The sequence below is a fragment of the Lentinus tigrinus genome, assembly GCF_003813185.1.
Source record: "Lentinus tigrinus ALCF2SS1-7 unplaced genomic scaffold L226scaffold_30, whole genome shotgun sequence".
In the NCBI taxonomy this organism is placed as follows: domain Eukaryota; kingdom Fungi; phylum Basidiomycota; class Agaricomycetes; order Polyporales; family Polyporaceae; genus Lentinus; species Lentinus tigrinus.
In genome coordinates this window covers 91,654-117,004 of record NW_027137939.1, presented here as the reverse complement: position 1 = coordinate 117,004, position 25,351 = coordinate 91,654, and the positions used below count along the sequence as shown (strand labels likewise).

The 25,351-nt window shown below is 56.2% G+C and overlaps 10 protein-coding genes across 10 annotated transcripts; 6 read left to right on the top strand and 4 right to left on the bottom strand.

Moving 5' to 3' along the window:
- Window positions 1–936: 936 nt before the first annotated feature.
- L226DRAFT_205728 (uncharacterized protein) lies at window positions 937–1,699 on the bottom strand. The gene is made up of 5 exons (XM_067672864.1): window positions 1,542–1,699; window positions 1,444–1,486; window positions 1,228–1,391; window positions 1,149–1,171; window positions 937–1,090 (listed from the first exon to the last, which is right to left on the bottom strand). Exons 1-5 carry the CDS (start codon window positions 1,556–1,558, stop codon window positions 1,044–1,046), a joined length of 294 nt encoding a protein of 97 aa, XP_067531846.1. The 5' UTR covers window positions 1,559–1,699; the 3' UTR covers window positions 937–1,043.
- A 668-nt stretch (window positions 1,700–2,367) lies between these two features.
- Window positions 2,368–3,383, top strand: L226DRAFT_538138 (uncharacterized protein). Its single transcript, XM_067681432.1, has 5 exons — window positions 2,368–2,467; window positions 2,530–2,613; window positions 2,678–2,743; window positions 2,818–3,229; window positions 3,300–3,383. Exons 1-4 carry the CDS (start codon window positions 2,426–2,428, stop codon window positions 3,010–3,012), a joined length of 387 nt encoding a protein of 128 aa, XP_067531845.1. The 5' UTR covers window positions 2,368–2,425; the 3' UTR covers window positions 3,013–3,229; window positions 3,300–3,383.
- Window positions 3,384–4,959: 1,576 nt separating this feature from the next.
- L226DRAFT_491777 (uncharacterized protein) lies at window positions 4,960–7,492 on the bottom strand. The gene is made up of 2 exons (XM_067677369.1): window positions 6,308–7,492; window positions 4,960–6,254 (listed from the first exon to the last, which is right to left on the bottom strand). The coding sequence occupies exons 1-2, from the start codon at window positions 7,220–7,222 to the stop codon at window positions 5,139–5,141; spliced, it is 2,031 nt and encodes a 676-aa protein (XP_067531844.1). The 5' UTR covers window positions 7,223–7,492; the 3' UTR covers window positions 4,960–5,138.
- Window positions 7,493–7,510: 18 nt separating this feature from the next.
- L226DRAFT_538135 (uncharacterized protein) lies at window positions 7,511–10,627 on the bottom strand. The gene is made up of 6 exons (XM_067681431.1): window positions 10,452–10,627; window positions 10,333–10,372; window positions 10,095–10,257; window positions 8,710–9,496; window positions 8,395–8,650; window positions 7,511–8,334 (listed from the first exon to the last, which is right to left on the bottom strand). The coding sequence occupies exons 1-6, from the start codon at window positions 10,519–10,521 to the stop codon at window positions 7,992–7,994; spliced, it is 1,659 nt and encodes a 552-aa protein (XP_067531843.1). The 5' UTR covers window positions 10,522–10,627; the 3' UTR covers window positions 7,511–7,991.
- A 104-nt stretch (window positions 10,628–10,731) lies between these two features.
- Window positions 10,732–11,839, top strand: L226DRAFT_205579 (uncharacterized protein). Its single transcript, XM_067672862.1, has 3 exons — window positions 10,732–11,275; window positions 11,342–11,533; window positions 11,596–11,839. The coding sequence occupies exons 1-2, from the start codon at window positions 10,855–10,857 to the stop codon at window positions 11,509–11,511; spliced, it is 591 nt and encodes a 196-aa protein (XP_067531842.1). The 5' UTR covers window positions 10,732–10,854; the 3' UTR covers window positions 11,512–11,533; window positions 11,596–11,839.
- On the top strand, window positions 11,705–13,818 carry L226DRAFT_468736 (kinase-like protein; the record flags this gene model as incomplete). The annotated part of the gene is made up of 8 exons (XM_067676155.1): window positions 11,705–11,945; window positions 12,000–12,307; window positions 12,362–12,591; window positions 12,640–12,777; window positions 12,826–12,979; window positions 13,043–13,157; window positions 13,214–13,452; window positions 13,615–13,818. The coding sequence occupies 8 exons, from the start codon at window positions 11,705–11,707 to the stop codon at window positions 13,816–13,818; spliced, it is 1,629 nt and encodes a 542-aa protein (XP_067531841.1).
- Window positions 13,819–14,539: 721 nt separating this feature from the next.
- On the top strand, window positions 14,540–16,211 carry L226DRAFT_574034 (uncharacterized protein; the record flags this gene model as incomplete). The annotated part of the gene is made up of 11 exons (XM_067684966.1): window positions 14,540–14,688; window positions 14,760–14,786; window positions 14,850–14,871; window positions 14,981–15,064; window positions 15,127–15,289; window positions 15,363–15,621; window positions 15,686–15,773; window positions 15,833–15,882; window positions 15,937–16,044; window positions 16,109–16,142; window positions 16,200–16,211. The coding sequence occupies 11 exons, from the start codon at window positions 14,540–14,542 to the stop codon at window positions 16,209–16,211; spliced, it is 996 nt and encodes a 331-aa protein (XP_067531840.1).
- Window positions 16,212–17,194: 983 nt separating this feature from the next.
- L226DRAFT_205591 (uncharacterized protein) lies at window positions 17,195–19,277 on the top strand. The gene is made up of 11 exons (XM_067672863.1): window positions 17,195–17,571; window positions 17,630–17,656; window positions 17,733–17,754; window positions 17,831–17,914; window positions 17,980–18,142; window positions 18,212–18,470; window positions 18,538–18,625; window positions 18,688–18,737; window positions 18,808–18,915; window positions 18,979–19,012; window positions 19,074–19,277. Exons 1-11 carry the CDS (start codon window positions 17,417–17,419, stop codon window positions 19,083–19,085), a joined length of 1,002 nt encoding a protein of 333 aa, XP_067531839.1. The 5' UTR covers window positions 17,195–17,416; the 3' UTR covers window positions 19,086–19,277.
- L226DRAFT_538130 (vacuolar amino acid permease) lies at window positions 19,200–22,635 on the bottom strand. Its single transcript, XM_067681430.1, has 21 exons — window positions 22,509–22,635; window positions 22,196–22,397; window positions 22,127–22,136; window positions 22,053–22,070; window positions 21,936–21,996; window positions 21,720–21,879; window positions 21,630–21,670; window positions 21,547–21,577; window positions 21,452–21,493; window positions 21,352–21,398; window positions 21,210–21,300; window positions 21,088–21,159; window positions 20,981–21,031; window positions 20,695–20,932; window positions 20,589–20,643; window positions 20,404–20,533; window positions 20,306–20,351; window positions 20,219–20,242; window positions 20,021–20,166; window positions 19,808–19,960; window positions 19,200–19,740 (listed from the first exon to the last, which is right to left on the bottom strand). The coding sequence occupies exons 2-21, from the start codon at window positions 22,346–22,348 to the stop codon at window positions 19,414–19,416; spliced, it is 1,896 nt and encodes a 631-aa protein (XP_067531838.1). The 5' UTR covers window positions 22,349–22,397; window positions 22,509–22,635; the 3' UTR covers window positions 19,200–19,413.
- Window positions 22,636–24,156: 1,521 nt separating this feature from the next.
- On the top strand, window positions 24,157–25,114 carry L226DRAFT_538129 (uncharacterized protein). The gene is given in 2 exon segments (XM_067681429.1): window positions 24,157–25,080; window positions 25,094–25,114. The coding sequence occupies 1 exon segment, from the start codon at window positions 24,536–24,538 to the stop codon at window positions 24,749–24,751; it is 216 nt and encodes a 71-aa protein (XP_067531837.1). The 5' UTR covers window positions 24,157–24,535; the 3' UTR covers window positions 24,752–25,080; window positions 25,094–25,114.
- The last annotated feature ends 237 nt before the right edge of the window (window positions 25,115–25,351 follow it).

Below are 25,351 nucleotides of genomic sequence, written 5' to 3'. Positions count from 1 at the left end.
GAAAGCTGCGGCCGCTCTATCAGATTTAGTCGGGGCGGGGGCGCCGGCGCCGTAAGTGAGCCCTCGTCTCTCGAGTTCGGGCACCCACGCTGGCGGGGCGACCCGACGTCGGACGCCTCCCATGCATCATCATACAGGGAACTCGAAACTTCTTATTCTGACGTCAATCCGCGAGGCGGGCTGACCGACGAGTCCGTATGCGGTGCCTCTGTGCAGCCTGAAGCGAGGCGGTGCATAATTCCGATGACTCTGACTGTACACCGTGCGTGCGCCGACCGAATCAAATGAATCTCGTACCAGAAGCAATGTCGTACCTATGCGCAAGGACAACGCAAGCCAAATCTGCTGGGCAGGGGGAAGGTGAGGGAATCGGTTATGTCAAAGTTCGAGAGCCACGTGCTGCCGTGGGCTGATCGCCAGCCACGTTTAGTCAATACGCACAGGTACACGAAGCCAGACAAGCTTCTTGATTTCGAGATCGGCACCGCTTGCGAACAGAGGCCCGGGAGCGCAGGGTTCGAGATAGTCCGCTTCGTCCGAGATCACCAGGGAAACATTGTCCTCGATAGAGGTCATAGAACGCCGTCGGTACTGGACAGTTTGATGGGAGTTCTGGTTATAGGGGTCAAGCTCGGTCATTACGGTGATCATAGGAGGAACGCGAACGCTCAGGTGAACGGTCTTCGGCCACTAATCCGTGACCACAGCACCCGCCCGAAGGCGACTTCGGTTCGATGATAGTTCAAGGGAAGGACGGCGGTCTCGGACACTCGTATGTGTACCGAAGTGTCTTCATTGACAGACGGCAAACTTCGTCCGAAGAGATAGGGACTGTGCTACAGTCTTGGTCTGAGAAGCTTCGGCACGCTGGATGCTAGCGGCAGCGTAGAGCAGCGTGTATGCCGCCTCTCCAGGAACGATGTGATGAGAACAAATAGGTGCGATTAGGAGGGATTACACTATGAACATGTCTTCGTACAAGTCAACTTTCAAGAAATGTCGGTGCGGGAGTGTTGATAATCTAGGATGGCCACGAGTCTAGCTCAGCGGGACTTCGCGCAACCCGGGCAGAAGCCAGCGATTTGCGGAGCTGAGAAAGAAGGTGCAATGAGGGGAACTGCTGTCCATCTCAGATCTGTCAAACTCACAGTACTGCTGCGGGTGTCCACGACTTAATGGAGAAGTTGATCAACAGAGATACTATGTCATACTAAGAAATAGACTTACTACTGCTTGCAAGTCTGCTTGCAGCTTGCGCCATGGCAACTCTTGGAATGCATTGGACTGAACCTGCAACGTGGGCTGTCGCATGCGATCTGCACAAAAAACGCCCTCAACTTCGTGTACTTGCAATTGAACGCAAGAAGTGAAGCAAGTACCTCTTGGTCGGGCTAAAGATACGAAGTCAGCGTATAGTATTGGAATGACGAGTGGGAAACTAACCATAGGGTACACATGTCCACAGCTCTCGTAAACGTAGCAGACTCTGGACAACAACGGTGAGTAATAGGCATAACAGAGATGAAGCGATGGGGACTCACTGGCGAAGGTAACACATTGTCGAGGTGGAGGTCGAGAGGGAGGGTGTATTGCGAGTTGTGTGAAAACTCTGAATCGCTGGGGGGATGAGTTGGTAGGTCCACCTGGACACACACAGTCTTTATAGGCTATGAAGACGCCACACGCTTCATAGGAGTATCGAGACAGTCACACGTAGGCGTTCTGCGAAGAGGGGATGGCAAGATGTTCATCAATATGCTCGGTGGGGGGTGTTCCGAGAACCCGTCCACGCTCGCACACACTTCGCAGAGATGGAGAGATGATGTAGATCGGTGATGGGGTCACGACAGGGGCCTGCGCATGGGTGAACCGAGGCCAACATTCGACGGTGGGACACCTAGTAATCCGCCGCTGTCCGCGCTCAGATTAGCACTGGCAGACCCCTTCGGGATAGCTCTCCAGCGCATCTGTAGGAAGCAGGTTACTAAAGCCGAATTCCGATCACATCTTGTCATACGCACGCCGTGTGGGGTCTGGTCTTCTGCTCCCCTACTAGATTGAGTGCAACCTTTCGGAGATGCACCCGTTCCACTTACCAACCAACCGCGACATTGCCGCACAAGCACCCCTGGTCGAGCATGAGTAAACGCATACAAATGATGTGGAGGTTTGGGTATATGTGATAAGCTTGGGGCACTGGTATGAGGTAACCCCGCGCGCACAGAGAGAAAAGGCGTAGCAGAGAAACAGCTTGGGCGCTCAAACACCACCGGAGTGTGCCCACGTGGAGCGTGGGAGAACTGATCACAGCCACACACAGGTTTACTTTCCTGCTGCGCTGCTCCGACTTCGACAGGACAACGATGTCCATTCCCGGCCAAAATATCTGAGGCACGTACCAACACCGCACTGATTGACCCTGCGAATGGCCAGGAAATCCAAGAGAAAGGTGTTTGTGGAGGATAAGGTCTGGCGAACCTCATCCAGGGTCTTCAGAGAAACACCTGACGCACACGTTTCCCCTGATAGGATGCTGCCATAGACCTCGCCCGAAGCGTTTCGGACGTCGTGGAAGGAAAGGCAGACGCAAAAATCAAGATGCACCACTCGAAGGTGGGCGTGCATGTACGCCGGCCTCAGCAGTAGCGGCACGACTCATGAAAGCTGTCTCGGACAGGAATCCGCCGGAGCAAATCCAGCACATCAGCGCCCGTCGTCTTCATCGAAATCAAGAGCAAGGCTGGTAGGTGTTCATTACCCCATATGTCAGACACGCCGCTCATTTGCCTTGATGCTTGCCATGGTACCTCCCTGCAGGAGCGCGCGAAAGCCGCTGTCGCTGCCCAGGCCGCGCGAGCCAAAAGGGAGAAGGCCAAATCACGCAAGAGGGCTCGCAAGTCTCCCGATCAAAGCCGTCAGACGGACTCTGCTGGAGCCATTATGACAGCGTCCGGTGGGAGTCCTCCGGAAGATGTCGGCGGAAAGCCAAGGAAACGAGTCACCTTCGGTTGAGGTATCGTACAAGTTCCGGGGTATGGCACCGCACCACACGCCCTCCGAGACTTGCCGACATATCATAGGCACTTTCTCACTTCCATCCTACGGTTCGACTACTGGAAATCCATTACCATGCGCAAACCTTGCAATGCTCAAACTTTTCTAGAAGCTGATACCTACGATCAGATCGAGAGCGAGGGGTGTGTCGATGAGGCCGCCCGCAATGATGCAGGTATGGGTATGTTCGTTGCTGTCGCGTTCGCCTCCTTGACTCGAGATTGCTCAGTTCATGTACGAACCAGACAGGATCATATCGGTCGCTTGTATCACCCGACCGTTGAGCGAGACGAAGAAACCCTTGCCTTTACTCCTGGCTTCACACTCGAAACTTTGCTATTCAATGCTATCCTTACACAAAAACTTCATGACACTATATTCCTGCTGCGCCTTGTCATCAGCCGCCTCTTTGGGGCCGACTCGGGGAACGTCAATTCGTAAAATCGGCGGTGTTGCGCCAGGACAGCCTCTTGGATCTACTGCGTCTGGCTAGCCTCGAAGGTTGGGACTAGCGACGTCTCGCTGCTCGCGTGGGATTTCGGAAGCGCGACTCAACGTACGAGCCGTAAGTAATACATTCCTGGATATTGGCTGCGCCATGGTAATGCAGCGAGTCTACGAGTACTCGATCAACTCGGGCGTCTGGTCTAGCCCGAGGCCCCCATCCCATGTTGCTTCGCTACGTCCGGTTCGCTTGCATTTAACCACAGGGGCAGGCATAACCCTCCGCAACGTCGGAAGTAAAGAGGTCGACGTCAGCTTGCGGAGGGAGGGTCAGCGCGAACGAATGCCGCCCACGTGGCAGTAGCATAGCTCGCACTATCAGGGGGGTTACGCACCGCACCGACCCCCTCCGGCACGTACCGTTCCCGGTACTGAACACCCTGAGCACACACAGGCCCAATAGGGAGAGCTGCGCCCATGCCATCGGACGCAAATCTGAGGAAGAGCGTCACGACGGGCTTCTCCGGTTAGCAAGTTGAAAGCCGACTCGGGGCGGATGTTGCGCGCGGCGGTCCGCGGTGGGGTTTTGCAAAAACCTCGCCCTCCTAGGCGTCGGGCAGGCCGGGCTTGTATTACGTTTTGAGTGCATGATGGACCGACCGGATACGGGTGGGTTGGGCGGGCCTCTCGCCGAGATGTATATCCGAAAAATGCGGGGTGCTGGCGGGATGCGCACGCTATTATGCCGTTATAGCTTGGCCATTATCAAAATCAAAGCTTAAGCCTCAATGTGGGTGCGCTCGGGTCCAGCATGCGACACTGCGGAATATGGTTCACGCTCACCTGAGTGCGGCAAATATCCCATTGACCGAGAAACTCGCCGCCGTGTGGTAACTGGCTGATGTGGCGTCGACCTGAGAATACATCTCTTCTCTCGTTTCAGCTTGCGCGTGTAGACGTGCTCATGGGCTGAGAAGCGAGGTTGCCACAGGCTGCGCGAAAGGTGACGAGAGTGCGCCATCCTGCGTCTGTCAACCATACCAGACGTCATCAGTTTGTATCAGATCGAATATGCATGCTCTCACCGCAATGCGCTCTTCCCATGCGCTCGGGTGCGGTCTTCACCAGCGGTACCTTGCTGCTGTCTCATGAAGCGCATCTCGACAACGGAGGTCTCCCATTTTTCATGATCCTGTCGCGCTCAGGAAACTCAATCCCTACGAGCAGGTCGCGTTGATTCATCGCAAAAGCCCAGACGCTGTTTGTGGGCGTACCGGAGCACAGCATCTGCGTTCCAGATTCCGAAGTGCTCAGAATAGCGTGGCAGCGTCGCCGCTCGCAGAGAAGGTACAGCACTGGGTCTCCTTCCTTCGAGCGTCATCTGTGGTTTGACATCATGAGCGGCGGTGGACGTACCTGAACAGTCAACCTCGCACTTCTCGAGACGAGTGAGATAGAACTGCCGCTGGAGGCGAATCGCACGTCCGCCGTAGAGGTATTATTCTGAGCAAACAGGAATGGTATAGCTGTGGGTCGCAAGACCGCGCCGTAACACTTCATACAACATAAGCTAGATTATGCAAAACTCTGTAAGCACAGCGTCCGATTCAACGGCGTAACGCACAGTGGCTCCTGCTCCTCTAGAATCCTTCGACACCAATCGCACCATTATCCTGACTCTGAGATGGGCCGGCCGACATGTTGGCATCATTATCTTCACCCTCCTCGCCGAAATCGCGGATCCATCCGTTGAAATCGACGTCCCTCTCCAGCAGTTCATTCACCTGCTCGACGTGTCCCTCGAGGTCGAACTGCGAGCTATACCCCATCCCGAAAAACCCGCTGCCCCCGCGCATGACACTGCCCTGCGTCTGCGCGAATCCACCAGCAAAGGGATCATCGGTGTTCCCGTTTGGCTGCTGGGTAGACACATACTTGGGCAAGAACGGGCTCGGGTGCTGCGCAAACAAGGGTGACACTGGGGAGCGTGCACGCTGAGCGACCGAGCCTGGGGAATCCGACGAGCCCGAGGCAGGCGATGAGAAGTATGTTTTCGAGGGAGACGGTTCGGGCGTATGCTCCCGAGCACTGTGCTCGTCATCGTTCTCCGCCACAACGGGAAGCTCCAATTCGTGTTCGGGGACCCTATCTGGGCCACGCGAACCGGCCTTGCTGTGAGGTGTATTCTTCCGTGACGGAGGGCGTGGTCGCGTCCTGGAGCGCCGGGAAGACGCCAGGAGCTCCGTAAGGGTAGGCAGTGGATGCCGATCCGGAGTGCTGGGCACCGGGAGGCCTTTCGCGTTACCCAAGCCTTTGCCCCTAGAGACGGGCGTAACGGGTTGGTGAGGCGGAGACGACGGAGGGGGTGTCGAAGGCGGTACAGGTACAGGACCGCTCGAGACCGGATCCTGTTCCGAAACGGCAGGCGCATCCACACGCGCCTTCTTGTTCAGAGGGCTCTTCAAACGGGGAGAGCGAGACGGGGAAGTGCCCATGCGGACATCCTCGGGGCTCGGAATTGGCGTGCGGGCACGCTTCAGTGGTCTTCGCACAGGCGAGACGGCAGGCAGGCTCGAAAACGGCTCCTGCGGAGCGTGGCGCTGAGGTCGAGAAGGGTCGAAAGATTGCACCGAGAGACGCGACGGAGAAGATTGGGGTGGAGAACACGGTGCTATGGGTGGAGGCTTCTGACGACGATCATTTAGGGGTGGTGTGGACGTCTGCAACTGAGATGGGAAGGACGGAGGGAGGAACGACTGCACGCCATATAAATTGATGATACACTTCAGGAAGCGGATGTCACACGCACCATATCACGATATTCTGTAATCTTAGGAACAGGAGGGGGTTCGGACACCTGTGGCCGCTCCACGAGCTCGTCTGCTACCGGCTCTTGAGGTACGTCCGGGAGAGGCGGAGAGGGGTCTTCGCCAGGAGGAGTAGGAACACGACCTGCCGGAGAAACCCTCGGTTTCGAAGATCCACTGCTGCCTCCTTTGGCAGACGTGACACTCGAGCGTTTTACAACGCGGAAACCGAGAGAGGCTTGCACCTTCTCCCCTTGTAGGACGCGCTCTTTCGCTTTTCCCTTGTCAACCTTCGGCGAGGGTGGTGAACTTACCGGCTCTTGCGATGGCGGCACGTCCGGAGCAGTGACCACAGTAGCAACCTGGGCCTGCCAGCGTTCGACCTTCTCTCGTATGACCTCGGCCTTGCTGCTTGTAGCACGAGGACGCGACCCAATTTCTGGCTCCTCCGCTGCGGTACTCTTGAAGTACTTGCTCGTCAGGGATGCCTTGGCTGCAATCTTGGTCTCGCTCTTCCTCCTCTCCTCGGCAACCGCTGCCTCCCATCGTTGCTCATACGCTGCCCATTCCTCCTCCGTCTCGGGCAACTCAAACTTGAAATTCTTGCCCACATTGACCTTCTTCCCGTCACCTATCCTCACTCCCGGAGCCACACCCACGTACTTGCGGCTAGTAGAGCCAAGGCATACCAACCGCGAGACGTATCCCCACTTCGGATTCGTAGGGTCTCCCCCGGCAGTATTCACTGCTGCGGTAATGCGCGTCTTCATGTCCTCGATGCGGCCCTCCGCTGTGGGCGACGATGGCCGCGATTCCGGACATAGCACCTCTGGTAGGGTGAGGAAAGCCGCATGTTGCCTCGCGATGAGCTCGTTGAGGCTGATCTCCTCGACTAGTGACGACGACCGTTCAGTCATGGGATATCAAGAGGGCTAGTGTGGTATTCCAGTGACCAAGCAATATTCAAGAGCTATGGGAGAGCTAGCATATGTCAAGCAAGAGGATGTTGTGGTCGTCGACCAAGTTGCGATGTCCAACTCTGGCACCGTGTTTTCCAACCGCGTCGAGTTGCCAAATTTGGGACGCTATTGTCCCTTGCGCTTACGTAATGGTATACTGACCGCCAGGCGCCTGTCCAACCCTTTTGCGCATCTTTTCTGTTACTATGCTCTATTAGACCCCTTGCCAATGCATGCTACCAAAGATCGTCCCTTCCCAAAGAGCCGTGACAGATGGCGAAGATAATGCGGAAGCCAATATTGGACTGGTGAAACCCAAGCAAGCTGAACTGTATTCGGAGAATAGAGGATAGGGAGTACGGAGTATGATACATATGATACACTAGTCATTGGTTCCGCTTGCACTTTCGCAAAACAAGACCGCTGTAAATTACGATAGCCTAGGCACAAGGAGTGTGTCGTGCAGAGGCGCCCTACATAGTTGTAAGTAATTCAGACTAGACTGACAGGAGGGGTCTCGCGGACGCTGGATCATCGCATACGTATCATATCATAGAGGTCATCACCATAGTCATATCGTCCCTCATGGGCGCAACATCCGCTGTGGCCAGCAGTGCCGCGCTCATGTAGGGTCGAGTGGGCTTGTCACAGACCGGGGAACACCCACAGGTCCGCCGTGTCAAGAACGCAGGAGGTCACTCGGTGTCGCCTGTTCCGGAGCGACGGGCTATACAGCCATGCTGTGGCGTCGGAGGTCGTCGCCTTCCAATCGTCGTGTGCTGGAACCATGCACGCTGCGCCGTCGTGACTCAACATACCCGGTACGGAGACCCCCGAACTCGGCATCCGCTTGCGTGCCTTCGCTCTCGTCCTCGTCGTCCGGTGGGACGTATGCCCGGGACTTCTTGCGTTTCGTGCTCCCAGTGGAAACGGGATCGGCGTCTGCATCAGCAGTGTTGGAAGACGACGATCGTGAGGAGATGGGCAACGGATCATCCTGCGGCGCTGAGGCCGCGAGCGACGCGCGCTTCGAGGCCGTCTGCGGAGCCGGGTCTGGCTTTCGCATCTTCCTGGAGACAGATGTGGCGTCGATGAGCGTACATCCAACGGCGACAAGATCGGGGACTTACGTGTTCAACTTTGGCTCCGCGTAGTTGATGCTCTTCCGCACACGACGCTCGCGTCCACCTGTAGCAGGTTCCGAGTCGGCCTGAGGTGCTGGCGCGACGGGGCTCGATGAGCGCGGTGTCGGCAAGTGGGAAGGGGGCTTCGACGAAGGCGCCGGCGTGGTTGCAGGAGTAGAGAGGAAGTTCCGTGTTGACGTACTCGCGAGGCTGGTGGCGGAGGTCGGCACATCGACCTCTGGGGAGCGTTGGCGCTCACGATCTATGAGACGAGAGATGAGACACAACCTTTCGCAAGCGTTCGCTCGGACGTTGACGTACCTGAAGTGGTGTTGAGCTGAGGCAGGGCAGTTCGGCTTGCCTGCGAGTTGGTGACATCCTTGAATCTGGACTTGCTCCCTTCCACAATCTCCGAATCCTCCGTGGCACGATGTCTCTTGCGTTCACGCGGGCGAGGGGGCTCGAGGGCGTCGCTGTCAGTTTCGCGCTGACGTTCACTGTCCTTCTCCTTCTTGACCTTCCGCTCTCTTTTGGCTACGGTCTGCAAGATCGTCTCGACCTCGTCTTCATCAGGCTCCTCAGCGACCAAATCGTCTTCTTCCATTGCATCGCGCACTGGAGAGCTGGGAACAGGGCTTGGAGGGCGACCGAGGCCATCCGCAGTGACAGCCGTGATAGACAGGCTCGTCAAGAGACCACTCTGACGCCGAGTAGGACGGCGCTTGCCCGACTTCCCTAGCTCGTCGTCAAATTCAATCTTGAGGACTTCCACGGCGCCAGATGGTGACTTGGACAAGGGAACCGGAAGGCGGCTGGAACTGGAACTGGAGCTTCGCGACTTCGTCTTGCGCTTACGGGCGAGGCTCGGGCTCGACTCCGGCTCTTGCTCGTCGAGGTCTTCTGGGGAAGACATGTTGGGTTCGTCGTCTTCTATGAGAACAGGAATCGTCGGCGGCCGAGCAATGCGGTTGGGAGGGGGTGAAACATTGGGGTCTGGAATTGGACGTTTCGCGCGTGGTGGTTGGGAGTTCACTTCTGGGCTTGGCGAACGATGCGATATGTTGAAAGACTTGCGGATGAAACCGAATTGTTTCATTAAGTTGTGTGCCTGTATGCATGCGAGAGATCAACAACATGTAGCAAGACATGTCTAACCCAACTCGGATCGCCTTGGGCTCAAGAATAACAACGCTATGCAAGTTACCTTACGGAAGGCGGGGATAACCAATCAACTGGAGTAACACGCGCATACAACAATATACATACGAGTAAGCTCATATGTGGTTGTCAAGGAACGACGACAGATAAACCGTCGCGGTGAGCGGCTATATTACACCTACCAGACAGGATGTGGATGCCTCTGCATGGTTTCGTCGTCCCTCTGACAATTCAGGAAGCCAAGCAGAAGCGCCCCCATCCAGGCTGTTTTGGAGACCGCTGCCAGCCGAGGTCCCCGGAGCTGAGAGCAGATGGGGGTAGAATTAACCTCTCAGGTTGAGCAGGACATGCGCATATAGCCCTAGAAATGCAAGTATGTGTGCATGCTTCGCAGGGAATGAGTTTAGAGCAGGCAGTGCAAAGCACAGCATAACTTCAGAGTATGGGCAGCATGGGCATGAAGAACGTGCGTGTTCGAGGTCGCAAATGAAGTGAATTGAAGGAGATATGCAGGGAGATGGGACACCGCTGCGAAGATGGATGCTTACCGCAGACTCTGCATCCGCCAAGATCTTCCTGGACTTCTCCCTCTCCTTCTTCAACTGCGAGGTGAGCGCGATTTCGGAGGCGCGGAGACGGAGGTTTTCGACGTAGAGTGTAGAGATCTGCGCATTGAGTTCTTCTATCCGTGCGCTCAGGGTCGAGTTCAGCCTGGCTCAGCCACATGTCAATCTCGTCTGACACCAGACCATGCGCAGATGCAGATGTGGCGAGCACGACACGCACTTGGTTATATGCTTGTTGGCGAGCAGAAACTTCTTCTTGACTGGAACGGCACAGTCAAGGCATGAGTACGGGCGTATGAGCGTGAGAGATGGACGGAGTCCGGAGGCGGGAACACGCACAAGTCTCGAATTCCAGGAGGGTGTCGTGCTGCCTGGCGTCGATGGATACACGCGATTGTCGTCTGCTCATCGCGGCTGGCAGCGAGGAGGGTGTCCGGGGAAGCGCAGGGCGGTTGTCGTCGTGGTCGTGGAGGTCGCTCGGTGGTTGTTCGACTTGTCGTCGCGTGGAAAGGTGCACAATCACGCGTTCGATAACAATAGGAAAGTCATTCGGGCTTATTCGATAAGTAATTCGACCTAATCGTGGGAATCCCCAGCTCAAAAGGTGGCTTTGCCGCCGTGCGACGCCGTGCTCAATATTCATCTTCGTCAACATCGACGACCACACCGTCGCCCTCTGAGACAACGAGCCTTTCTTGCCATCGTGCGGTGCCCCGTAAACCACAATCACTCGTTGTTGAAGATGACTAACCCCGCATCAGGCTCTAAGCGTGCGTGGGAGGGGAACGACGCCGAATCGCACAAACGACCTCGTGAGGATCCTAGGGACTGGAGGGACGTTCATCTAGACTCTCCGCGCAGGAAGGCCCCGCATTCAGGACGACGAGACAGTCACGACAGGCGGCCACCGCATGGAGACTATAGACCTCACAGCAGGGAACGCGACTACAGCAGGAGACAACCAGGAGACTATAGCCGAGAACGGGAGCGAGACAGGCGGGATGACAAGGATAGAGAACGCGAGAGGGACCGTCCTAGGGATCGCAGCCGTGGCAGTGACAGGCGGTGGGACGGCCCTCGCGATAGACGACCGTCCCCTCACAGAACGAATGGTACGTCTTCGTCGCGGCCTCCTACTCAGGTAGACAATGAGAAGGAAGAAGGCGAGTAAGTGTTGTTCTTTGCGCCTTCGTGGTTGCCGTCTCTCATGCCTATATGCTTTACCCCAGAGAACGCGAGAGGGACCGCCCTAGGGATCACAGCCGTGGCCCGCGCAGGGACGACGCCCCTCGGAGAGACAGTAGTCGTGGTAGTGACAGGCGTCGGCATGACACACACAGTAGACGTCCTTCACCTCGTCGAGACAAACCTGCGAATGGTGCATCCTCAGTCAGGATAGACGATGAGAAGGAAGAAGGCGAGTGAGTATCTGATTCCGTGACCTTGTTCTGGTGGTGTCTCATAGCTGTATGTGCTATCCTAGGATATCTCCGCGGCCCAGCCGGACGTCACCCCCTCCTCGTCGGCATGAGGGCCGGCCTACAGAGCCCAACGGCAAGCAACCTCCACCTGCCCCCGAGCCCGAGCCCGAAATGGAGTTGGAGCTTCCCCCATCACCTCCACCTGTCGAAGAGACGCTGGCCGCTCGCCGTGCGAGGCGTCAAGCCATCATGGCCAAGTACGCGGGAATAGCAAGCAGCAGCGCAGGGCCGACACCCAGCCCGGGACCTAGCAGTGCGGTCGAGCCGCCTCCCGTGACGCCTGATGTTTCTAATTTCCCATCTCAGGCTCAGAGCGCCGTCAATACTCCGCCCGTGCGTGCAGAGAGTGCTGGTGAGCGATTTCGTATCCTTAACCAGGATTTCTGACTGATTGCCCTTCCTTCAGCACCGAAGCGCGAAACCGCGTCTGCGTCGCCCACGCCTGGTTTGTTCTCGCTAGCCAAGGGAGGCGACGAAGAAGAGGTGCAGGCGAAGGCGCAGCAAGAGAACGGCGCAGGTGAACAAATATCTGCAGCGGATTACGATCCTAGCCTAGATCGCCGCGAAGATGAGCACAAGCGTGTATGGGGCGCAAAAGAAGAGCCCGTTGACGTTGAGATGGTCGAGGAAGAGGAGGAAGAGGAAGAGGACGTGGACGACATGTTCGCCGTCGCGACAACAGAGAAGAAGAAGGTAAAGAAGGTCAAGCGTGTGGTGGTGAGTACCTTCCGCGTCGTTTACCTACACCAAGCACTAATCTATCCACAGAAACAAGCCGCTCCAGCTATCATCACGACGACGCTCGACTCCGCCGCCGATCCCGAGGGTTACTACCAGGTCATTCTTGGAGAACAGCTCGACGGCGGCCGGTACCAGGTCTTCTCTTCTCTCGGTAAGGGCATGTTCGCAAATGTTGTTCGAGCGCGTGTTTTGCAGAGCGACGCGAACGAGGCGGGCAAGGAGGTCGCGATCAAGATTGTGCGGTGCCAGGAGTCCATGTACGTGCCCGCATGGCCCATTCTGAGCGACTTCTGACGTCTAGCTAGGTACAAAGCTGGCTTGAAGGAGGCGCAGATCCTCATGAAGATCAAACAGGCTGATCCTGAGGACAAGAAGCACATCGTTCGGTTGGAACGGACTTTTGAACATCGTGGGCATCTCTGTCTCGTGTTCGAATCTATGAGGTACGTCGGCATCATTTTGTCCGTCCTCCCTAGCTAACTCCTCCTCAGCATGAATTTGCGTGAGGTGGTGAAGCGATTCGGGAAAGATGTTGGTTTGAACATCCGTGCGGTCCGCGCGTACGCCCATCAGCTGTTCCTCGCGTTGAGCCTGCTCCGGAAATGCAACATCATGCACGCGGACATCAAGCCCGATAACATCTTGGTCCGTCGATACGTGTCCGTCCCCAAAACGTGCCCGGCTGATGGCGATTGTGACACGTTCTAGGTAAACGAGCAGAAGACGCTGCTGAAGCTTTGCGACTTGGGCTCGGCCTCAGACGCGTCCGAGAACGACATCACACCTTATCTTGTGTCGCGCTTCTACCGTGCACCTGAGATCAGTGCGTGCTTCCGATGCTAGTCTGTGTCGACAGACTAATACTTACGTCTGCTCTAGTCATGGGTCACCCGTACGATCCTGCGATTGACATCTGGTCGATCGGCTGCACGTTGTACGAACTCTACACCGGGAAGATTCTCTTCCCCGGCCGCTCGAACAATCAAATGCTTCTGCACATGATGGAGCTGAAGGGTCGGTTCAATACGAAAATGATCAAGCGCGCCAAGTTTGGGGACATGTACTTCGACGAGCTTGGCGCGTTTCTGAGCGTAGAGCAGGACCGGGTGACGGGCTCGGTACGTGCTTCCCTGTCTGTTGTTTGATGTCCGAGAGTCTAATCGCTGTTTCCTCCCATATCATGACGTGATTCGACTTCTGTCCCTTGCGCTATGCGTTATCCCACCCTAAACCTATCGCCATACCGCTCCGACTCCGACCTGGAACCTTCGTGCTTCCAGGACGTCGTGAAGAAGGTTCATATCACGAAGCCGGCGCGGGACCTGCGGCAACGGTTAATGCCCCCGCACTCGGTGAAGCTCAAAGACGAGGAGAGCAAGCTCCTACTGTCGTTCATCGACCTGCTGGACAAGTGCCTCGCCCTGGACCCATCGAAGCGGATCACACCCAAAGAGGCGTTGGTGCATCCCTTCATTCGCGGATAGGCTCCTACTGGGGTCGTCCCTTGTTGTCTTCGGGTACGATTTGTCTCGGCCCCTACCTAGACTCAGAGGAACACCAAGTATTGATGCACGTTTCCTCCCTCGTTTCCTTCATGTGCTTATGAATATCTTATCTGATCCCGCAAGAACTGTGTCTCCCTTGATTCACGTATAGTGGGTAGACAAGCGAGCATCCATGATCCACCTAGATGTTGGACTCCATGGGGTTTCAGGGCGCAGGCGGGGCAGCGTGGCTGCCACGACGTGGTTGAACTGTTACCATCGGAAGCTTGCCCTGGGAACGGCGGATGTATCATCGTACAGCCGTCCCAAGCCCTCCCACGCACGCGTATGTGGCTCGAGAGGGGTGCGCCGCCACTGCCGCCTCAGAAAAAATGGAGGCGCATGAATGAGCAGGACCGTGGTCAGATGAGCAGAGGTGAGGTCACGCCAATCCGTTTCGGTCGGCTGGGCGCGAGAGATTGCCCTTTCGCGATCGCACAAGTGCGCCGGGGCCCCAGCTTCGGACGCGGAAGCACTTATCTTCCTTCCCCTGCCCCGGAACCGGCATATCTCGCTTCGCGGTGGGGAGCCATCATTTGGGCTGACAAGTGACATCCCCCAGCACGGCTGTACCCCGCGGGGCGTATATAACCTGCGTGCAATGGCGTCCGGTCGTCTCAGAGGTGTGCTCGCCCACATCTCACACTATACTGCGCCTACGATGACGACTAAGCTGCCGACATTCGACGAGCTGCCCAAGTTCAAGGACTTCTCCGGCTGTGCCTGGGAGATCTGGGGCAAGGACGATCAGCTTGGGACGGTGAACTTGCTCACCGACGAGGTCGTGAAGGAGGCTTCCAAGGAAATCAAGTGCGTCCTCTTCTTGAAGCCGTCTCGTGTTCTTGTGTGCTGACAAGAGTGCTCCGTCTGGCTTTACGCAGGACTGGCAAAGCGATCGGCCTGAACTGGTGAGTGGCGTCGGGGAGGGGACGTGACGAGACGAGCGCGCTGACAAGTTTCGCGTCCGACAGGCCGGTGAACTTCCCGAGCAAGGTGCGAATGCGAACCCGTCTGGCGCGGCTGCCGGCATCCACATCGGGCCCCCGTCGATGTCGTCACACTGCGCAAGGACTGCGAGATCTGATCACGTTCGGTTTCACAGCCGGTATTCGGGCGCAAGGCCCCCGAGCACGAGATCCACTTCAAGGAGTGGGCTGGTGCTGTGCACGATGACCACCTCCACATCGTGCGTTCTATTTTTTGCTCATGATTTGTGGGTGATGTTCACGGTGTCATGGTGAACCTCAGAACACGCAATCCGGGACGCAGTGGGATGGCATGAAGCACTTCGGCTTGCTCCACCACGGGCTGTTCTACCAGGGCACGCCTGCGTCGTTCTTCAAGAACGGCAAGATTACAATTGAGAGCCCGACCGACGTCGATCCCGACCTCATCAAGTACGGCATCCACAGTGCGTCTCCGTACCATTACCTCCGCATGGCGCTCGTACCTCCCTGACTGACTGACACCTGTGCGACATACAGACTGGGCGCAGCACGGTATCTGTGGCCGCGGTGTGTTCCTCGACATGGTCAAGTTCTACACTGAGAAATACGGCAAGTTGCCCTACGACCCGTTCACGACGCACCCGGTTCCGCTCGCCGACATCCTCGAGTGCGCCAAGGCGCAGGGCGTCACGTTCCGCCCGGCGGACATCTTGATCCTTCGTGTCGGCTTCATGCAGCGTTACAACGGCGCGACGCAAGAGGAGCGCGATGGCCTTGCTGCGAAGGAGGAGACCTTGTACGTGTGCCCCGTGTTCGTTTGGGAGTCGATTAAGTGCTGAACGAGGTTGCGCTCGTGATAGCGCGGGGATTGAGCAGACAGAAGACATGAAGCGCTTCCTGTGGGACAACCACTTCGCCGCGATCGCGTCCGACCAGCCCGCTCTTGAGGTATGTACACTGTATGACAGACTGTTGAGAACGTGATGCTGAGTCGATCTGACGTGCAGAGCTGGCCCCCTCCGGAGGGCATCCCGCACATGCACTCCACTATCCTCGGGTAAGTTCTTTTGCCATCAAGGGGTTTCGTTTGGCAACTTACGTCATGTGATAGAATGTGGGGTATGCCCATTGGCGAGTTCTTCGACCTCGAGGCACTCTCGAAGCACTGCGCGGAGACCGGCCGTTACACGTTCTTCTTCTCGTCTTGGCCACTCAACGTGTACGTAGTCGTCGCTGTGCAGATTGCTGGCCCTGTCGATGCTGATTATGTGTTGTCTTTGCAGCCTCGGAGGTGTTGCGAGCCCGCCGAATGCTGCTGTAAGTGCCGAACTCCGTGCACCATAAACCCGATGCTGATGCACGTGCTTGTCGCAGGCATACTTCTAATGGGCGAGACGTGCATTTCGCTCGGACTGGGATTGGACTGTATCGGGGATGGTTGGAAGGAAAGCAAGGAACACTATTCGGAGATTGTACCAATAAGTACGGCATCATGGGAGAAGCAGATATGGACATACCAACGCCAATGTCTATTCGCACCTTGTTCGGGACCGAGATGATGAGCAAGCGACACAGAGTACGCTCAGGCCCGTTGACGGTTGTACACCATCTAGCATCAACTGGGTTTTTTTGCGCGTACCTATTTAAGTCGAAATTTGTTACGTTGTTGTCCAGGTCCGGCTGACGATGTTCTCAATGATGTCCGATTTCTCATGACTATGTAACGTGTCGTCCTTACTCGCTGGAAGGCTTCACTGGATAACACTTATTTGTAGTAGTGCCGTTTGAGACGTAGATATAGCGATACGTCATCGCTAGTCATGTCGACTGACTAAGCCATTCTCCCCAACCTTGACCTCACATTGTTTTCTTGTCGTCCCTCATGATCATTCTGCTCGTCCATCGTATTGTGGGCTACTATCCACGGTCATCCGTTGCATTGACTCCTGTTAACCTGAGGTCTTCATTATCTCGATCGTTTCGCTCGGGCATGATTCGAGGGAGTATCCGATGCGTGATTGAGCCGGGTAGTACATCTACCTCAATTCTCAATAACGTCACTTGCAGCTGTTCTGAGACAGACTCTAGCTCACACAGACACGTACAGCGCCACCATCATGGGCGGGAACCTTGTAATCGAGCATGAGCCGCTGACAGTTGGTACCTCTCGTTGAGTCCTGACGAAACGAGCTAGCCTTGCGACTGGCACAGCGCACAGCGGTCACCGGAAGGCAGAGGCGGCACATCGAGTGGAGAAGAGGGCTTATCGTTACTGCGCTCTTGCGGCGTGAACCCTACATGGAGGACTCCGAGGAGATGAAGATGATATATGAAGTGGTCAGATGAGCAGGCCCGAGGTCACGACAGGCTATTATGGTCAGCTGAGCCTCCATGCAAGTTTACCCTTTGCGATTGCAGATGGCCCTGGTTCTCAAGCACGAGACGTGGAACTACTTATCTCCCTTGGCCTTCCCGGGAGCCCGCCATCTCTCGCTTCCCGCAGCCGTATATAACGGGCGTGCAATGACGTCCCGCCGCAGGCTCAAGACGTGCTCGCCCACATCTCACACTACTCGATAGCGGAATCAACGATGACGACTGCAAGCAAGCTCCCGACGTTTGACGAGCTGCCCAAGTTCAAGGACTTCACTGGCTGTGCCTGGGAGGTCTGGGGCAAGGACGATCAGCTCGGGACGGTGAATCTGCTGACCGACGACGTCGTGAAGGAGGCGTCCAAGGAGATCAAGTGTGTATTCTCGATCGCCCCATAGCCCTTTGCTCCGTCTGACGTCGAATTTGTGCAGGACTGGCAAGGCAATATGCCTGAACTGGTGAGTGTGTTGAACACTCTGGCATCGGGGAGATGCCTCGGATCCGAACACGAGCTGACACTTTCGCGTCGGGCAGGCCGGTGAACTTCCCGAACAAGGTACGTATGCGACTAGAGCGGCGTTACCATTTTCTACTGTCCGAGCACGAGATCCATTAACTGATCTCTTCCACAGCCTGTATTCGATCGAAAATCCCCTGAGCACGAGGTTCGCCGGCATGAGAAGTTTAGCACGGTCTTCGACGACCATCTCCACATCGTATGCATCCATATGATTATGCTCGCACGATGTCGACGTTACTCACGTATCGCGTTGCCTTGTAGAACACCCAATCCGGGACGCAGTGGGACGGCTTGAAACACTTCGGCTTGCTCCAGCACGGTCTATTCTACCAGGGCACGCCTGCGTCTTTCTTCAAAAATGGCAAGATTGACATTGTGAGCCCGACCGACGTCGATCCGGAACTCATCAAGTACGGCATCCACAGTAAGTCGCCATCCTTATCCTTCGGCCTTCACGGTGGTTCTGATGCTGAGACTCCGCCACCCACGATAGACTGGGCGCAGCACGGCATTTGTGGCCGGGGAGTGTTACTCGACATGGTCAAATTCTACACTGAGAAGCACGGAAAGTTGCCCTACGACCCATGGACGGCGCACCCCATCCCGCTCGAAGACGTCCTCGCGTGCGCCAAAGCGCAGGGCACGACGTTCCGCCCCGCGGACATCCTTATCCTCCGAGTCGGCTTTATGCAAAGATTCAACGGCGCGACGCAGGAGGAGCGCGATGCGCTTGCAGGCAAGGAGGAAACTTTGTGCGTGCAAACCTCTTAGATGGGTTGTGACAAGTTCCGGCTGACCAGGAGCTCGGGAGCCTTACAGTGCCGGCATTGATCAGACAGAGGACATGAAGCGGTTCTTGTGGGACAACCACTTTGCCGCGATCGCGTCTGACATGCCCTCTCTCGAGGTGCGTGCGCGAACGTCATCATCGGCTCTGCGTTGTTACTGACTGGGACTCTGCTCGTGCAGCGCTGGCCCCCTCTGGAGGGCGTTCCGCACCTCCATTCCACCATACTCGGGTACGCATTGCGTCGCACAGTTGTACATAAGACTTCACTCGCATAGCGCTCACTGATACTTGGACGGCAGGATGTGGGGCATGCCCATCGGTGAGTTCTTCGACCTCGAGGCGCTCGCGAAGCATTGCGCAGAGACCGGCCGGTACACGTTCTTTTTCTCGTCCTGGCCGCTCAACGTGTACGTGAAGTCTTAACCGTATATCATTACCCTATGGCTACTGACTAGATTCAACTCATCTAGCCTCGGGGGTGTGGCGAGCCCGCCCAATGCTGCTGTGAGTGTCGTGCACTCAGCTCGGTTTGTGGCCTGTGTTGACGGATCTCAATACGTTGCAGGCGTACTTCTGAGCTGTGTGTGGACACATGCCTGTTGGGAGCAGGAACTAGGGGATGGAAGGAACGTAAAGCAAGGAACGCTACTCGCACAATGTATCAGTACCACCTCTTGTAAGAAGCATGTGTGTCGCCAACGAATACCAACCGGCTTGTCCTCTATAAGACACCGTGTAACCAGGACTGGCAAGTGGGGTCAAGATGTGGGTATTTACGTGCAAGATCTCCACGACATCGTTCGTCGCAAGACAGGAATCAGAACAGCGTCTGTGCGTCAAGCACAGTCCTATGTACCACTTTATCATGCTTAGCGCCACGTCCCGACTCGTGCTCACCCCGACATTCATCTCGACGACCGGGCCAGCGAGATCATCGACGCCCGCCTCGCAGACCCTCCAATGACGTCGTCCTCCAGGTCCATTCCCCCGTCCGAGCTCTCGTACGTCGACAGCCGCCGCCGCTTCGGGATCGTCTGCCCCAGCATCGGGCGCACCTCGTCATCGTCGTCGTTAATGTCTTCAGCGCCGCTCCCTTCATCCTCGAGCTCCGTCGCCTCTGCGCTCCCCTGCGTCTCTTCTGCGAGCTCTCCAGGCGTGCGCGGGTGCGGGTTCGGGAGCTCGCTGAGCGAGCGGGTGCGTGGCCGGGGTTGGTCGAGGGGCTTGTCTGGGATCTGTCACGAGCGCCGCGGCGGTCAATACGCGGAGGAAAGAACGACGAATGTGAACCGAGAGACGTACCGGGAGTCGCACAATGTACGCAAGCAGCGTAGACACGGCTGCCATGATGAAGACCGCGCGGAGGCTGATCGCGTACGAGTCCCGCGCGGCGCGCTGCAGGTCGGGTCGGAGCTGCGCGACGAGCGTCGAGGAGTGGCGGATCTTGCTGATCATCTGCGGGCGGGCTGTCAGTGGCGTTCCTGTTCATTCCTCACGTACGGAGAGTGGACCGACCTCCTCGGCGTCGGGAGTATGGATACGCTTGTGCAGCTCGACGTTGAGGATAGACTGGAAGAGCGCAGAGGAGATGGCGACGCCTCCTACTTGGCCAATCCCACGGAAGAGCTGGCCGAACCCAGTGCCAACTGCCATGGCGTCCTCTGCGTCTTATCGTGAGCGACATGAAGGAAAGGAGACAAGCAGAAGACTCACGAGGAAGGTGAGCGAGCAGCGCGACTAACGCAAGGGTCAGCGGTATTCGATGCATGCGCGAAGTCAACGAGGTGAGATGGTGCTTACTGAGCATGGTCTGCAGAACGACCGCGTTGCCAAACCCAGCTGGGATCTGAATATATATGTTAGCACCAGGAGAGCAAAGTCTTCAGGAAAACACGTACAATACTGATCCACAAGACGATGGGATGGGAGTCCTCGCGCATTAAGGAGAGCAGCACGGCGGCGACGAAGGGGAATAGACCGAAGATGAGATTCAGGTGTCTGTACTTGCCCGTGCGGTGCATGACCCATCTGCATAGAAGATCAATGTGAGCCTGCACCGAGCCATTACAGGTGAGACACCTACCCAGCGAAGAGAGAGCCAGCCGAGATCGACACTCCGTTCGGTATCAAGTGTGCACCTGTAAGATATTAGCCTGGTACACCGGGATAGTAGACCAAGCTCTACGCACCAGCCTCGCTCGCGCTCGTGAGCAGCACGGTCTGGAACCATGTCGGGAAGTTGTACATGATCGTGAAGTTGCACGTAGCGACGAGGAAGTTGCTGATGCCAACCAGCACGGGGATCTTCTCCTTGAGCAGGAAGGGCGCAAGGATTGGCTCCGGAGCCACCATGAGCTCGACATACACAAAAAGCATCGCGAAGACTACTGCAGAGGTAAGCGGGCCGTATACGGTCGGGGAGCTCCACTGTAGAGGGGTAAGAGGTAGCCATGAAGAGGGCGGAGGGAAACGCACGGGGTGCTCCTCGCTGAATCGCATACTGAGGAAAATGAGGACAGAGAGTACCTGAAGCGAGTCTGTCAACATATGATTAGAGTAGATACCAGATTGCGGCGACTCACAGCTCCGAGAAGTGTCGCGCTCCCTGCGTAATCGATACGCTTCAAAACGGCTTTCGTACTCTTGCTTCTTCCCTTCATAGAGCGGTCAAGGGCTGTCTCGCATACAGGTCAAAAGGACATACTGGCGTGACATAGCGCAAGTACACCGAAGTGAGCGTGAACGAGATGGCAAATAGTGGGAGCTGCAGGAGGAACGCCCATCGCCATCCCAAGCTAAAAAGACAGAGTCAAGTTATGCCTTGCCATGATGCATTCTCTGCTTACCGGTCCGCGATGAAGCCGCCTAGGGGTCCTCCGAGACCCATCCCCATCTACAACACGAATAACATTAGCACATTCCAGTAAAAGCTCAGTGAGTGCGTACGCTGTTGAACACGGCGGCAACACCTTGAGTTAGCCCTCGGTTCTAGATGTTGCTGTCAGCGAAGGCTGAATAGTCACTTTACTGAGGGAGCGCACTCTGAGACTGTACATGTCGCTCGTAATGATACTGTTGAACCGTCAGAAAGGATATCACAGTGCATGGAAAGTACCTTGCTCACGTCGCTGTCGTGAATATACCACCACCGCCAAGTCCGCCGAGCTATCGAGTCATCAGATGGGGCAAATTGGGAAAGAAATATGCCACCTACGAATCTGGCAGCGATAAGCATCTCCATGTTGGGAGCGAAGCCGCATGCTGCAACGCCAAGGCCTGCGAAGAAGACAGCGACCTGGTTCGCGCCACGCCGACCCATAACGTTGGACAGTCGTCCGTAGAGCGGTGTGAAGGTACATGTCGCGAGCAAGTACCTAAGTAAGGAATATGTCAGATGCATAAGTAGGAAATGCCACATAATGTGTTATACGCGGTTCCCAGCCAGCTGGCTTGATGAGCCTTGTTAAACTCGGAGGAAATTGAGGGGAGAACTACCGAAGCGTCTCAGTGAATGGAAGCAAGGATGTCGTGGTGGGGGCCATCTCACGCGTGGCAACCAGAGTCGCTGCGGTAAGCATGTCAGACTATGCGTGCAGGAGGGCCATATGCATGCAAACGCACTGTTCAGAGACTGTTACAAGAGGACTGAGCTGCCTGCGATGAGGTAGACATGAAGAAAATGTTACATACGGATAGGAAGGTACCGACCCAGATGCCGGCGAGGATCCCGTAGCGAGTCGTCCTGGAAATCTCCATCGGACCTACCTTGCGGGTATCTCGCTTGGCATCGAGCGGCTCCGGAGAGGTCGTGCGAGGTATGAGCGGGTCCCGTTCAGACGACATCCCGACGGATACGTTGCACTCAGCGTGTACTTATGTCAAAATATGCGTGCTAACCATCGCGCAAGTAGAGAGTCATTATGGCGACGACGACAAGGATATCATGTATATGGGATCTTCGTTCAGCATAAATGTTCAACCCGCCACGACAATGCAGACTTACCCGTCGACGACCGTTGGCGTGCGACCTCGTGCGACCCAAGTAAATTCCGGAGTCGCAGGGGTATCAGTGAAACAGGAATTAGCCACCAAAAAGTCTTCTGGTCAGCGAGTCGTCCAGAAGATGGTGGTCGTTCAAGAGAAAGAGTCCCCTCCCTACGTAATTTTCTATTATTGGGTGCCGCCCTTTGGCGCTCTCTGCCGAAGTACTTACCGCCACTTCATGACGGGGTTTATCGGACAAAATCCAATGTATAATACTAGGGACCGTCTTAGACCACCACCGGAATAGACTGCGTTGATATAATATGTCTGGCCAGAATCGCGCACCGAAAACCACACCTCGACCGCCAGAGACCATCGTAGACAACAATCGCTAACTTCACACTGGGCGCCTAGGTACCCACCCGCCGATTTAGGCTGGCGTACTACCTCAGAACCGGCGTTGACCCTGAGTAAACTCGGAGGAGCAGAAGGCAAAGAATAACTTCGTACGCGGACACGATCAAGAACCGTAGTGCGGAGAGGTGGTGGAATAGACGACGGAGGAGCGGTGGCCGCGTGTATGTCCTCCATAGCTTCAGAGAGCATTGGCTGACAGACAAGAGCATACATGGCGAGTGTGTGGGTGTTGTTAAATGGGTCCACAACTGAGATGATGGCGTCCGTGACCTCTTACGGGAAATAAGGGGCCATGATCTGCTCTCGACGGGTGAGCTCTACTATCCGTCATCGCCAACTGATGTTCGCCCGACACACCTTACGCAATCGAGCGGGCTCGGATATAGATAACGGAGTTAAAAAAGGGGCAGCTAGGATGGTTCAGGGTGAAGGAGGTGACAGACGTAGACGGGGAGGACAAGGAAGGGTCTTCTAGGGTGGGCTGGCGCCTTGATCATAAGGTTCAGCCCCCCGGGCGAACAGGATCATAGCGTTCGGCCCGAAGAACTTCATAGAATATACTTTCCCAGCGTCTCAATTATCAGAGTGCGAGGAGAATGACTTGCAAGTGTGCACGAATGCATGATGAACCAGCACTTACCAGTCAGTAGACACGGATCGACGGCATCCATTGATAACGCTTGCCTTTGTTCTCTTCTCCACAACACCGACATAGGCAAAGCGTGCCTGTGTGCGAAAAAGAGCGTATGCAGGCGCTGACGGGTGCCTTAGATTTGCAGCGCACCGGGAGTGTTACGCAGGTGCGCTGAGGGCCGTACCAGGGGTGGAATTGGATTAGTGGATAGTAGACATGTCTCCAGAGCGAGACAACCCGCCGAACCGCTCCTGCACGTGCGCTTACCTTCTGAGCGTGCGAAGACACCAGAAGGAGAAAAAGGTGAGACATGTTCCCGTTGACATTCGGTGCGCGCGACGGGATGGCAGAGGACAAGAAACATGGCGCTAAACTTTCCATTCTCGGAATAGCCACGTGCACTTTCCTGGTGTCCTACTCCTGCGGGATGCGTCGATACTCGACCCGTCTATGCATCTCCTGTAATCACACTCTACACAGACAGAATCCGCCTTCTGTCGAAGTCGGTGGTCAATAGAGTACGATGAGAGGGAAGTACCCACGTGGTTTTGTTTGTCCGCGGCGGGAGCCAAACAAGTGCCCTCGGGCGTCTGTGCTCCTCCCCATCCGCGTTCATTGTCGACTCACTCGGTGCTGGCTCGTCTGCGTCTGTGGGTGCTTCGTATCCTGGCAACAGACTGTCTCTGTACGCTGCTGTGTGCTCGTGTTTGTTCTGCTGCAAACACTTTCCTGACAAGGCAACTTTCTGTGTGTGCACATGCTCTCGCTTCGCCTATGGCTACTTGACGTCCACGCCCATCCGTGTATCCTCGCCTCTCAGGCAATCCGTGCAACTCTACGCGGTATATAACGAGCGCGAGACCGACATGAAGTTCCCACCATCAGCCCAGTCTCCTAGCATCCGCTCGACATCCAGAGACCTCACCTAGCCTCCTTCGTTGCTCTCCAGTACATCCTCGATCGACTACATCCTCACCTCGAGCACTACGACCGCGATGTCTTACTCTGCGAGCACTCCCATCTCCATCTACACCTTCGCCTCCACCAGCCCCGCGTCTCCGAACGCATTCTCCCTCTTCGCGTCCACGCAGTCGCCACGCGACACCTACCACATGTACGAGGGCGCGCGGGAGGTGCTTCGTCCGTCGAACGGACGCACCGCGCAGCGGAAGACGACCAAGTCCGGCCTGAAGAAGATCTTTGGGCTGTAGACGCACTCGCATAGGCTCCTGGGCCAGTTCCCGAGCCGCCGCTACCAACCTACCACCAAGCCGGCCGCGCGCCGCATAGTGTCGCTCTCAGAGCGATCGCCACCCATCTTCTCGCCACTCCGCCACGACTTCGGCGTTGCCGGAAGCGCATGCCTGCTCGAGCGGCCGCACCATGCGCACGCTCTGCTTCGCGCCGTCAACCTCGCACCTGGCGAGTTGGCAACCCTCCAAGAGATCCTGCTGGATAGGAGGAAGACGCTGCCGCAAGGCAGAAGGACACGGACACTCGCTATGGACTTGACTCGTAGAATATACCTTGCTCTCCTTGTCGTATCCTCGTGAATACCCTCGTTGAATCTATCGCACTGTTTCCGTCATGTCCCCACCGTGTGCGCTACATCTTCGACAATTTGCAGACAGCAACTCAGAGGCGGAGTCAAGGTCGGCGCAACGACGATATATGCGGGGCAAGACTTGTATGGCATATCGTGTACGTGCGATATCTCTGTTACCGTCAAGACACAGCTGACTGAGCCCTAGTGTAGGATCACTGTTTCACCCCGCAGCGATGCAACTTGCATAGTCAACGACCCGAGCTGA

Excerpts from the sequence above, each read along its gene's own strand:
- L226DRAFT_205728 (XM_067672864.1), bottom strand. Across the intron at positions 1,392-1,443 it reads GTGGACATGTGTACCCTATG|CCCGACCAAGAGGTACTTGC; the intron begins GTTAGTTTCCCA and ends TCGTATCTTTAG. Across the intron at positions 1,172-1,227 it reads AAGCAGACTTGCAAGCAGTA|TCGTGGACACCCGCAGCAGT; the intron begins GTAAGTCTATTT and ends TTCTCCATTAAG.
- L226DRAFT_538138 (XM_067681432.1), top strand. The coding sequence starts at position 2,426 with ATGGCCAGGAAATCCAAGAGAAAGGTGTTTGTGGAGGATAAG. Across the intron at positions 2,614-2,677 it reads TCAAGATGCACCACTCGAAG|GAATCCGCCGGAGCAAATCC; the intron begins GTGGGCGTGCAT and ends TGTCTCGGACAG. Across the intron at positions 2,744-2,817 it reads CGAAATCAAGAGCAAGGCTG|GAGCGCGCGAAAGCCGCTGT; the intron begins GTAGGTGTTCAT and ends ACCTCCCTGCAG.
- L226DRAFT_491777 (XM_067677369.1), bottom strand. The coding sequence starts at position 7,222 with ATGACTGAACGGTCGTCGTCACTAGTCGAGGAGATCAGCCTCAACGAG. Across the intron at positions 6,255-6,307 it reads TTACAGAATATCGTGATATG|TCGTTCCTCCCTCCGTCCTT; the intron begins GTGCGTGTGACA and ends TATGGCGTGCAG.
- L226DRAFT_538135 (XM_067681431.1), bottom strand. The coding sequence starts at position 10,521 with ATGAGCAGACGACAATCGCGTGTATCCATCGACGCCAGGCAGCACGAC. Across the intron at positions 10,258-10,332 it reads GCCAACAAGCATATAACCAA|GCTGAACTCGACCCTGAGCG; the intron begins GTGCGTGTCGTG and ends TGGCTGAGCCAG. Across the intron at positions 9,497-10,094 it reads TGGCGGATGCAGAGTCTGCG|GCACACAACTTAATGAAACA; the intron begins GTAAGCATCCAT and ends GCATGCATACAG.
- L226DRAFT_205579 (XM_067672862.1), top strand. The coding sequence starts at position 10,855 with ATGACTAACCCCGCATCAGGCTCTAAGCGTGCGTGGGAGGGGAACGAC. Across the intron at positions 11,276-11,341 it reads AGACAATGAGAAGGAAGAAG|AGAACGCGAGAGGGACCGCC; the intron begins GCGAGTAAGTGT and ends GCTTTACCCCAG.
- L226DRAFT_205591 (XM_067672863.1), top strand. The coding sequence starts at position 17,417 with ATGACGACTGCAAGCAAGCTCCCGACGTTTGACGAGCTGCCCAAGTTC. Across the intron at positions 17,657-17,732 it reads AAGGCAATATGCCTGAACTG|GCCGGTGAACTTCCCGAACA; the intron begins GTGAGTGTGTTG and ends CGCGTCGGGCAG. Across the intron at positions 17,915-17,979 it reads TCGACGACCATCTCCACATC|AACACCCAATCCGGGACGCA; the intron begins GTATGCATCCAT and ends GTTGCCTTGTAG.
- L226DRAFT_538130 (XM_067681430.1), bottom strand. The coding sequence starts at position 22,348 with ATGTCGTCTGAACGGGACCCGCTCATACCTCGCACGACCTCTCCGGAG. Across the intron at positions 21,880-21,935 it reads GCCAGCTGGCTGGGAACCGC|GTACTTGCTCGCGACATGTA; the intron begins GTATAACACATT and ends TTCCTTACTTAG. Across the intron at positions 20,933-20,980 it reads GATTCAGCGAGGAGCACCCC|TGGAGCTCCCCGACCGTATA; the intron begins GTGCGTTTCCCT and ends ACCCCTCTACAG.
- L226DRAFT_538129 (XM_067681429.1), top strand. The coding sequence starts at position 24,536 with ATGTCTTACTCTGCGAGCACTCCCATCTCCATCTACACCTTCGCCTCC.